The 12,126-nt window shown below is 54.7% G+C and overlaps 1 protein-coding gene across 1 annotated transcript; it reads right to left on the reverse strand.

Annotated features, from left to right (window-relative positions):
• Positions 1 to 5,694: 5,694 nt before the first annotated feature.
• Positions 5,695 to 7,952, reverse strand: LOC123357977 (vegetative cell wall protein gp1-like). The gene is made up of 2 exons (XM_045000821.1): positions 7,256 to 7,952; positions 5,695 to 6,983 (listed from the first exon to the last, which is right to left on the reverse strand). Exons 1-2 carry the CDS (start codon positions 7,950 to 7,952, stop codon positions 5,695 to 5,697), a joined length of 1,986 nt encoding a protein of 661 aa, XP_044856756.1.
• Positions 7,953 to 12,126: the final 4,174 nt, after the last annotated feature.

Here is a 12,126-nt window from a genome sequence, read left to right on the forward strand (position 1 = left end):
ATTGCCAGGTACACCCGTAGAATGCTGCACACCCCAGTGGGAAAGAAACTGGGCAGTGCGATGAGAAACATAACCCCCGCCATTATCAGTCTTAATGAGGGCAGGAACCCCCATCACGGCAAAGCATGCTTGCCAATGCTTAATCACATCACGAGAGCTAGTAGAGGCCATAGCTGTCGCCCAAGTAAAGCCAGAAAAGGTATCAATAGTAACATGAATATTGCGCAAGGTGCCGAACTCAGCAAACGTGGTAACATCAGACTGCCAAACTTGAAGTGACAATAGGCCACGGGGATTAACACCAGATACAAGGGGCAATACATGCTGTTGACAATCAGGGCAGGAGGCCACGATAGCACGAGCGTCAGTAATAGAAATCGCAAATTGACGTGCTAAAGCACGGGCAGACTGATGAAAAAATTCATGGGAAATCCGTGCCTGGGCAAATGAATTCGGAACATGGGCAACGCCAACTAACTGATCAATCAGCGCATTGCCCTCGGCAAGACCATCTTGTAATCCAGAGTGGCTCCTAATATGCATAACAAAATAAGGGCACCGTCGAGCATTTAAGAGATGCCATAACTGAAGAAGAGCAGTCCATAAAACAGAATTCGTGACACGGCCCAACAGGGAGCGTTCTAAACGCTGAAGCACACCTACAGCATACAGAGAGTCACTGACAATATTCAAAGGGGTATCGGGCCATTTTTCAAAAGTGCGAACAATAGCACGAAGCTCTAGAACCTGCAGGGAGCCTTCAGCAAGAACAAACTCGTGATGCCAATGGCCGTCAATAAACCAAAGAAGTCCTGCACGCTGGGCACTGCCGCTGGCATCGGTGAAAACGGTGAGACCAGCAACTGGAGTAGATCGCAACATTAGGGCTTTTTCCAGAGGAAGCGTGGTAGCAAAAATTCGGTGTGAGGGAAAATGGCTACTAAAGTAACCAGCGTAATCCATGGTGGCAAGTACAAAAGAAAGGTGAGTAGCAAGCAACTGAGTCACAGTAACATCATCAAAGGGCAAATAAATGGTATGAGGGTCAATACCTGCAATGGCCAGCAAACGGCATCGGGCCATAGAAATGAGGTGAGCAATCGCATCAAGCCGCGTAGTCACAGTTGTGGTATAGTGCGAAGGTGGAAAAAGCCATTCAATGCCCACCAGTGGATCGGAAAGGGCCTCATGCCATTGAAAAAGTAAAGCTTCCAAAGAGGCATCTTTGGAAAAAATTGCCAAAAAAATGGGCAAGTCCGGATAAATACGCCCCGAATAACGTGTTGCAAGTTTATCTGCAATATTTCGTAAGGCAACCTGGTGCTGATTCTGCAGAGAGCGAGGTTCATCCGGAGCACGTCCACCTTGAAGCAGTTGAACCAAGGGTGCAAGATCCTCATTAGTTATACCACAAAGACCGCGAACCCACTGCAAATCGCCCACCAAGCGCTGAACGTCATGTAAATTATGAATGTCCATCCGAAAGGTCAAATTCTGCGGGCGTACAATTGAATCCGTAATTTCCATACCAAGATACCGATATGGGGCTTGCCGCTGAAGTTTTTCTGGAGCAATTACCAGCCCAGCCTTTCGCAAAACTGAGTCAATTTCAGCAATCGCCGCATCCACAGCAAAATGGGCGCCAGTAAACAAAAGATCATCCATATAATGATAAATAATCCAATCAGGGTGCACCAATCGCAGGGGTGCTATAGCCCAAGCAACATAAGATTGACAAATGGTAGGAGAATTTTTCATACCTTGTGGTAGAACAGTCCATTGATACCGCCGGGCAGGTGCAGCCTTATTTATAGAAAGCACAGAAAAGGCAAATTTCTCGCGGTCCGCGGGATGCAAGGCAATGGTAAAAAAGCAGTCCTTTAAATCAACAACAAGCAGAGGCCATCCATGCGGAAGCATAGTAGGTGTGGGCAGCCCAGGCTGGAGGGCACCCATATCCTTCATAACAGCATTGACAGCGCGTAGATCTTGTAACAAACGCCAATGCCCAGACTTTTTGGGAATGGTAAAAATAGGGGTATTCCAAGGGCTAACAGAAGGTTCAAGGTGGCCCATAGCCAATTGTTCCTGCACAAGTTCATGCACCCGGGCGAGCTTATCTTTAGGCAGCGGCCACTGAGCGACCCAGACCGGCGTGGTGGTTGTCCATTCCAGCTGTAGGATCGGTCGCCCCTCAGTGGCCGCTAAGCAAAAGGTGAATTTTGCAACACAATGCCCCACTGACTTAAACAGTCCCGACCTAAAAGCCATATCGGAGCCGGCATTACATAGGGGCGAACTTTTGCGCTTGTGGCCGGATCTTCCACATCAGAAATGGTAATAAAATTTACACTAATGCGAGTCAATTGAGTCCCACCAATGCCGGTCACCGGTGTGGCGGCATCCCGCAAGGGCCAAGATTCCGGCCAAAACCGAGCGGGGACTATAGTCACATCGGCCCCTGTATCCAGCAAGGCGTCATGAATAATCTGCCGCCCATCGGACCCTTGAAGCCGAACAGTACGGGTGGGCTTGCGTGAAGTAATGTCCATAACAAAAGCAATTTGGGGAGGGCTAGTGGATCCAAATCCTCGGGACCCACGATCAATCGGGGTCGATCGGGGTACACATCCCTTGAAGGGTATTAGTTGAGCAATGCGCGTACCAGCAATTATAGTTACAGGGGGGCAGAGGGCGCGTACCATTATCCCAATGTTCCCGGTATAATCAGCGTCAATAAGGCCAGGTAAAACAAAAATACCCTGTTTTGATGTAGACGAACGGCCAATCAAAAGAGCACTTAGTCCAAATCCTAATGGGCCATCAGTGTTAGAAGGAAGAACTTGAACTTTATCAGTCTCTAGAACTACATCTGATGCTGTGGCCAGGTCCACTCCGGCACTGCCACGGGTTGCTCCGGTGAGGTGTTCCAGGCAGCCGGGTTGGTAGGTGGAGGTACTTGTATCGTCGCGCTCCTCCGAGGGGCGCTCCGTGATCCGTTTCCCGGCAGCGGTGTTCCATCTTTCTTGTAACGCGCCCAGCAATCATTGGCATGATGTCCGAACTTATTACATCGTGTGCAAGCACCAGTTGCAGAGTTAGGAGACATATCAGAGGTTCGCTGCCCAAACCTATTACGTCGTGTACAAGCGCCTGTTGCAGCTCTAGATGACATATCAGAGGTTCGCTGCCCAAACCTATTACGTCGTGTACAAGCGCCTGTTGCAGCTCTAGATGACATATCAGAGGTTCGCTGCCCATTTTGCATTGGGCAATCCCGCCAGAGGTGCCCGGGTTTTCCACAATTAAAACAAGGGCCAGCCGGCCGGGTCGATCTTTTAGCCCCCCATCGTCGCCCGAGCAGAGGTCGTAACGTCACGGCTAGTGCAGAGGCCTGTGCCTCAGCATGAATTGCTGCCTTATCCGTCTCCTCAAACATAGTGGCCTTATTACATGCTTCAATCATTTCCATTAGGGACGCAGTTTTGGGCAAAGTAGCTAAGATACGGCGGCAAGTGGGATTCGCATTCTGGGTGGCGAGATCAAGGCCAACTGCAGTCCTGGCTTCTGGCGTCAGATTAGGGGATCTATCAATAGCTTCTCGGAGACGATCCAAAAAGGTGGAATATGGTTCTGATAGGCCTTGAGTAATTTTAGCGTAGGGCGGGTTCGGCTTCCCCATCTGGGGCACCGCCTTAAAGGCAGCCAAAGCTAGTTCCTGTGATTGCTGCAGGATTCGGGGGTCCAGACGGGCTTGCAGATGTGGGTCAGCAAAACGACCGGCTCCCAAAAGCATCTCAGTAGTGGCCACGTGCCGGGGATCACCGTCCGGTAGATCCAGATTGTGGACAAGGGCCAAGTCGATTCTCTTGGCCCAATCATCTTTCCACAACAGTTTTTGCGTGGGTGTAAGAAGTAGATCAGCTAGTTTAATTGCATCATATGGACACATCGCCTGGCCCGTAAATACCTGTTCAATAAGAGACTGTACATATAGATTATCTAGTCCATAAGCCATAATTGATTTCTGTGCCTCACGGATCAATTTCCAATCCAAAGGGGCCCATTGTCGGTGATTAGGATGTTGAGGGTCTGGCGTAATTACTGGAAAGGCCTCAGGTGTCAGTCCTTCAAGGATGGCTTCCTTTATGACCCCATGCCAACGCTGTACTGGGTCCGGAGGGTCCCCGGGGTCAGGTGGGGCAGAAGGGCAAGTCGGACGAAAACACTCGTGAAGACTTGACCGTGATGATCCAGCTGGAAAACCTTGTTTTTGATCCAATTTGTTAAAAATGGCCTGCAGTTGTCGACCCTGGCGCTGCAGTTCCTCATAAAGAGCATCAGACCGGGTAAACTGAGTAAAATCAGAACATGGCTGTGATGGCACATGTTTCACCCGAGCCTCCTCTGCTTCCCCGCATTCATGACACCCCCAGGTCCCGTGGATACGGCACGGCTTTGAAAGGGGTGCATATGGCAAAGTTGTCTCCATAGGCTCGGGTGTATCGGGCGGTAGCGGGACCGAAGCAGGATCAATTATATCAGGGCCAATAGCTACGTTGGAGGGTAATGGCATCGTAGCAGAGGCAACATCGTCCATAGGGAAGGGGTCGGAAGCCAAGGGTATTACTGTGTCCTCACCACCAAAAAAATCCCTGGCTCCAACCGGCAAAACGGAGGGTATTCCGGGCGTTGGGTGACAAAGGTCTGAGAGAGCCGCCTGTACTCCTGCCTCGGCTGCAAAGGCTTCCACTATCTCTGTTGTCTTCTTCCATATTGGACTCAGGGAGAAGGCTTCCTTGTCACCCTGAGCCACTGATTTCCAAAGTTCACAGCCCATCCGCTCCCACACAGTTTTATCAAATATTGTATTGGGTGAAACAGAAAGTCCCCTTGAACGTCCCCACTGTAGTAAGCGGGATAATGCATCAGAGGGGAACTTTTCTCCCTGTCGCTCCGTGATGCGTGTCAGAATTTCATGCACCATTTTCTCCTCTGCAGACGCAGCGGCTCCCATTTTTAGTGCTCACTTCTAGATTCAGGTGTGCCCCTTTTTTTTTTTTTTTTTTTTTTAAACGCCCTGCAGCTTACCGCTCGGCACTGGGCTTCAGGTGCTTCTCTCCGTTTGGACGCTTTATGGTTCCCAGCCGTACAACTCTGTTCAGATGCGTCCTTCTTCTTTGGACGCCCTGCAGCCGCCGCTTGACACTCAGGCGCGCTTTTCTTTTTCGGACGTCCTGCGGCTTTTTTTTTTTTTTTTTTTTTTTTTTTTTTTCCTCTCTCGGACGCCCGACGCTGAAACTTCAGGCGCGTCCCTCTTTTTCTTTTTATCAACTCAGGCCACCAACACTATCTTCAATCATCACATCGGGGTCACCATTTGTTGGACCACAGAACAGGAACGGAGTCTGACAGCCAAAATGCGATTGTAAGCAGAGCTCTCCTTTATTCTATCCCAGCATGCTTTTATACATAGTTTCATTCAGCAATCAGGTAATGATCAATTGGTTAATTAAGGTAACAGAAACAACTGTAACTAGTTGTGATAATTAACATCCGACACACCTGTCTAGCTCCTTCTCCTAATTACAGTTAATTAACTAATGAAAACAAACCCAGAGCCAGGTCTTTACACGCAGATCCAGCATAATTAATTTATCTCAGAAGCAAAACAACCTCAGTGTTTCTCATTACTTATCCCACAGGTGGGATCAGGTTTGGGACGGTGGGTGCGGAGGTGACGCCCGGTCTTACGTGTGCAGCTGTCATCTCGGGGGTTGCTGTAGGAGCGCATGACCTTCTGGTGGCAGGAATCGGCCTGGTGTCTTTTGGGTCTGTGTCGACCCGTCTGACAGCGGGGGTCGGGTGCTGTGGTCTGTTCGTGGCGTTGGCTCCGCTGATGGTAGCAGTGTGCGGGGCGGTCTGGGGGGTGATCCTCGTTCCCCTGACGGGTGGGGTTCGCAAGGCGGGCTGAGGAGTTGCGTTGGCACCCCTTGTGGCTGGTGCTCGCAGGGTAGACCGAGAGCCAGCCTTGGTGCCTCCAGCAGCAGGGTCTCGGGCGGCCACGCATGGCGGAGCGCTGACCCTTCTCGGGGCGGGGTCGCATTGGTTGGAGGGGGCACTGAGACGCCTTAGTTCAGAGAGCTTCCGGGAGACTTGGGTGGGTGTGAAGGGACTCCAGTTGGTAGGGGCTCGGTCGACGTTTCTCGCTGTGGTAGTCGTCGTTTTGGCCACAGTGCCCTGGTCCACCAGCGCAGGGGCTGGAGTGGGTTTCTGGGCAGCGGTTGGCAGGGTCGCTCTGGCTCTTTGCAGCGCAGGAGCAGCGGGCTGGGACACAGGATGGCGGGGGACCGGAACTGGAGCTGTTGTTGTGCGGGCTTTCTTGCAGCTGGCCTGATGTGCCTTGCATTTCTTCTGGGACTCGAAGGGCAGGCTGCAAAGGGCGCAGCTGAAGGCGGTGGACTGGTTGTGGTATCTCCTCAGATGTCTGGTGACCCCTCCGAGGAGATGGAAGCGTCGAGGCGGCAGGCAGATGGGGCAGATGAGCGCGTCTGTGGTGAGGGGGTATTGGAGGTAGACGGTGTCCGGGGCGGAGCAGCCATTTTGTGGAGCGTTAGGGCCCTCCTGGTCGTCTTCCGTCGCACGGCTGGTGGTGGGGGGGGCGTCCTTCAGCAGTGGCTGTGTCTCGGGAGTACTTGGGGTTCCTCCCAGTGGCTGGGGTTCCTGGGAGGTGTGGGTGTCCTGTAGGGGGTCAGGGTGGTTGTCCCTCAGCGGTGGGGGTTGCTGGGGTGCAGGAGGCGTGTCCGGCCATCGCAGGAGAACAGGGGGGTCATCTCGTGGCATCTGGGGCTCCTGGGGTGCGGGGGGTGTGGTTGGTGAGCGCAGGAGGGCAGGGGAGGCGTCTCTTGGCGGTTTCAGCGGTCGGCAGTCAGGTCTCGCGGGGTCTGGAGCGGCGTGTTCGCACGGGGGCAGACTCCTGGTTGCTGAAAAACATCAAGGGGCTCCCCAGGCGCCGCGAGTGGCCGCGGCTGGGACTCCCGACAAGAGTCTCCCGGCGGGCACGGCGGCGGCAGCCCGGGCACCCCGCGAGGCTCTCCGGGCCGCTCGGGCAGCGGCAGCCAGGGCACAGGGCAGGGATCACCCGGCCAGAGCAGCGGCGGCAGGAACGTGCGGCAGAGCCCCTTGGGTAGCAGCAGTCGGGGCATAGGGTAGAGATCCCCTGGCTACTCCGGCCAGAGCGTGTAGCAGGGCTCACCAGGCCGCACGGGCGACTGGGTCATAGGGCAGGGATCCCCCCGCGGCTCAGGCATTAGCGGCTGGAGCACGTGGCCGGGCTCCTCATGCTGCACGGGCGGCAGCGGCAGCCAGGACGCGGGGCTGGGATCCCCCGGCGGCTCGGGCAGGGGCCGCCGGGACGCAGGGCTGGGATCCCCCGGCGGCTCGGGCAGGGGCCGCCGGGGCACGGGCCTGGGATCCCCCAGCGGCTCGGGAAGCGGCCGCCGGGGCACGGGCGGCCTGGGATCCCCCGGAGGCTCGGGCAGCGGCCGCCGGGGCACGGGCCTGGGATCCCCCGGCGGCTCGGGCAGGGGCCGCCGGGGCACGGGCCTGGGATCCCCCGGGGGCTCGGGCAGCGGCAGCCAGGGCACGGGCCTGGGATCCCCCGGCGGCTCGGGCAGCGGCAGCCGAGGCACGGAGCAGGAGTCCCCGGGCAGCCCAAGCAGCGGCAGCAGGAGAGCGCCGCGGGGCTCCCTGGTCCACCCGGGCGGCAGCAGCCGGGGCGCGGGGCCGGGATCTCCCGGCGGCTCAAGCGGCGGCCACCGGGACGCGGGGCAGGAGTTCCCCAGCGGCTCGAGCGGCGGCGGCGGGGACGCGCTGCGGGGGCCCCCAGGAAGCGGCAATTGGGCCGCGGGCCAGGAGTCCCGCGGCGGCTCCAGCAGCAGCGGCGGGAGCATGCGGCAGGGCTCCCCGGGCTGCTCGGGCGGCGGCCGCCGGGGCGCGGGGCAGGGATCCCCCGGCGGCTAGGGCGGCGGCCGCCGGGGCGCGGGGCTGGGATCCCCCGGCGGCTCGGGCGGCGGCAGCCGAGGCACGGAGCAGGAGTCCCCGGGCAGCCCGAGTAGCGGCGGCAGGAGAGCGCCGCGGGGCTCCCCGGTCCGCCCGGGTGGCAGCAGCCGGGGCACGGGTTCGGGATCTCCCGGCGGCTCGAGCGGCGGCCGCCAGGGCGTGGTGCAGGAGTCCCCCGCTGGCTCGGGCGGCGGCAGCCGGGGCCCCCGGTGGCTGGGGCGGCGGGCGCTGGGGCGCGGGATCTCCCGGCGGCTCGGGCGGCGGCCGCTGGGGCGTGGGGCCGGGATCTCCCGGCGGCTCGGGCGACGGCCGCCGGGGCGTGGGGCAGGGGTCCCCCGGCGGCCCGAGTAGGAGCGGCACGCCGGGGGGCTCCCCCGACCGCCAGGGCAGCAGCAGCTGGGGCACATGGCGGTGCTTCCCCGGCGAGCGCGTCAGCCAGGGCATGGGGCAGGGACTCTTCCGCGTCTCAGGCAGTGGCCCGAGTACGCGGTGGGGCTCCCCAGGTAGCCCCTGCAGCAGCGGCGCAGGGCAGGGAACTCCCGATAGCGGGGCTGTGGGGGGGTCCCCCTGGGGGGTCCGGGGCTGGGGTGTAGTGGGGCACTTACCCATGGGGAGTAGCAGTTGGTCAGTGGACGTCTCCTCCGGCAGTTGAGGCGGGCGGGAACGGGCTCCAGCTGGTATTAGCGATCACGAGGCTGTAGGTTCCTCCAGCGGTGGGGGTGCTCTTTCTGTAGCAGCTGGCGCTCGGCAGTCGGGTCGGCTCCTTGCAGCTGCTGGTCATCAGGGAGAGCTTTCTTAGGCTGTGGTTGTTGATGAGTATCCAGGGGTTTGTCTGGCGGCAGGCGGATAGCAGGGTGGTCCACTGGCAGCTGGGCAGCGTGACGCCTGCTCCCCCGCGTGGTGGGGTCTCTCTCCGTTGGTTTAGGGATGCAGGAGCTGATTGCTGTAGCACCTCGGTCTCCAGACTTCCTGGCTCGGCCTGTCCCTGGGACCCTAGGGGCTACTATAGCCGGGAGCCTGTGCAGGGCAGCAGAGTGCTCCTGGACAGGGGTTGGCTCCCTGGGCTGTGGTGCAGGAGCCGCAGGGTCCATCTTTTGGGACATTGCCACGTCCCCTCAGTATATCATCTCATAGTAAAAGAGATTAAACTGATAAGAACAGACACTATGATTTGATCTTAGCTCTAAGGAGCCAAGAAGCTGTAATTTGACTCGCTTTGTGTCTGCGGCCGGTAAAATATCAGGACAAAATCATTCCAGTGATTGTGACCCTGGGTTTGAGGAGGCTTTGGTCTTATTAAAATGTAACTAGCATGTTACACTTGTGTTTTTAAAGGTGGCTTCCCCAAGCAATCCCAAGTTGTTCTTCCCACAGATGGCTGATGGGGGGCAGCAGAGGATCTCCCCAATCTGGGGGAATCTCTCTGGGCCCCACTGTTAATTCTCCATCCTTTCTCCCCCTAACCATGCCCACCCCTCCCCTCCCCATTATCAATGTTTTGGAGCAACCCCTCCCTCCTTTTATGGGATACAGACTCTCTGTGACAGAGACTGAGTGGGGCTCCTCTCTGCACGGCCCCAGTGGGGAAGGAAAGAAACGGGGGGGGGGAGAGAGAAGATGGGCAAAAGGAGTCAAATGGGGCTAAACCAGAATCGAGGTGATTTTCTTCCTGTTGAAATGTCCTGGAGTCTCATGGCTGAAAAGCCGCATCTTGAGTTAGGTTTGATGCATCAGCTTTTCAATTACCAGGCAAAGGTGTGACCCCCAGAGACTGATAACTGCCTGCTGCCCAGCTTTGTCTAAGAAGCACCTGCCGTGGTGCAACTGGTTAGTGCAAATGGGAATACTGCTGGGGTTATGAGTTCAACCCTTATCTAGAGCACTGGTTTCTATTACCTGTGCAGTTTCCTTAACATTTTTGCCTAACTCAAGTGGAAAGTGCCATGGTGGGAAAAGGAGAGCAAGTTCTAAAATGTTGAAGTAGGTGCATAGCTTGGAAAAGTCCCCCCTGTGCTGCCATTAGTTCTAAGAGATCGTTCACTGGCAGCGTGAATTGATTTATTTGCTGCTGAGAAACCTGCCAGGACAGGTCTCTGGTCACCAAATCTCCCTGCTTCTTCCAGACACCCCCAGCTCCCTCCCTGCCCCCGTCAGTGCTGGAGGAGGGTCTTGTATGCACTGAGCCTAAAACTTTTTTGAAGCCTTCTTAGTGCAGGTGGCAGCACATGACTCTCATAATCTGAAGGCCATGAGTTCCCAGCCTCAGAAAAGACAATGGTTTTTGCTCCCTGTTTCAGATTTTCTAAAGGAAATCAGAGAAAAGAAACTATAGGGGAGTGGTTTCTAGACACCCTCCTCACCCATCTCGCACACACAGAGACACTTTTCTAGGGAATTAATGTTTCCTTCTCTGTGGAGTTTCTATTCTCCATAAAGCAAAATAAAACAAAAACATGCAAGTCTAAGCCTAATACAGATAAAAATCTCACCCTCAGAGATCTTCCAATAAGCTTCTTTTGCAGACTAGACTTATTTCTAGCCTAGGTACAACCTTTTCACCTGGTATAGTCCTTGTTCCAGCTCAGATGGTAGCTAAGGATTTCTCATGACTGCAGCTATCTTTGTTCTGTTCCACCCCTTTATACAGCTTTGGTACAAAGCAGGAATCTTTTCTCTCTCCCCCGTAAGTATGCCCAGTGGTTTGGGATGGGATGGTATCTGAGTTACTACAGAGAATTCTTTCCTGGGTGCTGGCTGGTGAGTCTTACCCACATGCTCAGGGTTTAACTGATCACCATATTTGGGGTCTGGAAGGAATTTTCCTCCAGGGCAGATTGGCAGAGGCCCTGGGAGGTTTTTCGCCTTCCTCTGCAGCATGGGGCATGGATCACTTGTTGGAAGATTCTCTGCAGCTCAAACCACACTTTGAGGACTTCAATAACTCAGACATAGGTTAGGGGTTTGTTATAGAAGTGGATGGGAGATTGTATGGCCTGCGTTGTGCAGGAGGTCAGACTAGATCATAATGGTCCCTTCTGATCTTAAAGTCTATGAGTCTATGGGGAAAAGCCCTAGGTTTAAGATGGATTCCTGTACATGGGGACATGGTCACATGTCCTGTGAGACCCCAAGCCTTCATTCTTCCTGGCCTGACTCACAGATGGTGTGGGACAGAGCCATCTCCAGTCAATTGTCCTGGTTAATGGGAGCCTTCAAGAGTCCAAACCACTATTAATGGCCCACACTTTGCATCATTACAACAGGACCTCAGAGTTATAGTTCATATTTCTAGTTTCAGATACAAGAATGATCAGTTCATACAAATAGGATGAACACACACAGTAGATTATAAGCTTTGTAATGATACTATACAGGAGACCTTTTGCATGAAGCATAGTCCAGTTACATTATATTCACACACTAGCATATTTTCATAAAATCACATGCAGTGCAACGTCACAGCAGGGAAAGGGTTTTACTGCAGCACCTGGGAGCAGTTGAGTTGCATGTTCAGGCTGTGGTATGAGTTCCTCCAGGTTTCTCGTAAGCACACAGGGACCTTAGCAGGTGCTCTCGATACAGGAATGGCCCAGACATGATAAAGTGATGGAGATTCAATTCCCTTTTTTATATTTGTATTTTCCAATGACATTTCTGTTTGTGATTTCGTTTTGCTTTGTATAACTGTGTTTTCTCCTTATTTTGATATTTAACAGGCTAACTCTAACAGCTAATAACGCGAAACTTCCAAGCAGGGCCTAGGCAAATGGAAAAACAACTGTAAGAGATGCTGGTTTTCGACCTTGTGTTAGATAAGAATAGAATGCAGACTGTAGCAGAAATTGCTGAAAGAAGTAAGAGATCAGAAAGGAATATGTACAAACAAAATGCAGTTGTTGCTCATTACTGTATGTCACAAAAGGTATAAATGCTTGCCTTAACTGTTTATCTAACCGAGACCTACCTCAGGAGGGGAAACTCTGCCCGTGTATACTCTCCCGACTAACTGCAGTTGCTCAAAATAAACTGCATAATATAATAACATTTAACATCCCTGTGGTGGGA

The sequence above is a fragment of the Mauremys mutica genome, unplaced genomic scaffold (genome assembly GCF_020497125.1).
Source record: "Mauremys mutica isolate MM-2020 ecotype Southern unplaced genomic scaffold, ASM2049712v1 001291F_np12_obj, whole genome shotgun sequence".
Taxonomy (NCBI): Eukaryota; Metazoa; Chordata; order Testudines; family Geoemydidae; genus Mauremys; species Mauremys mutica.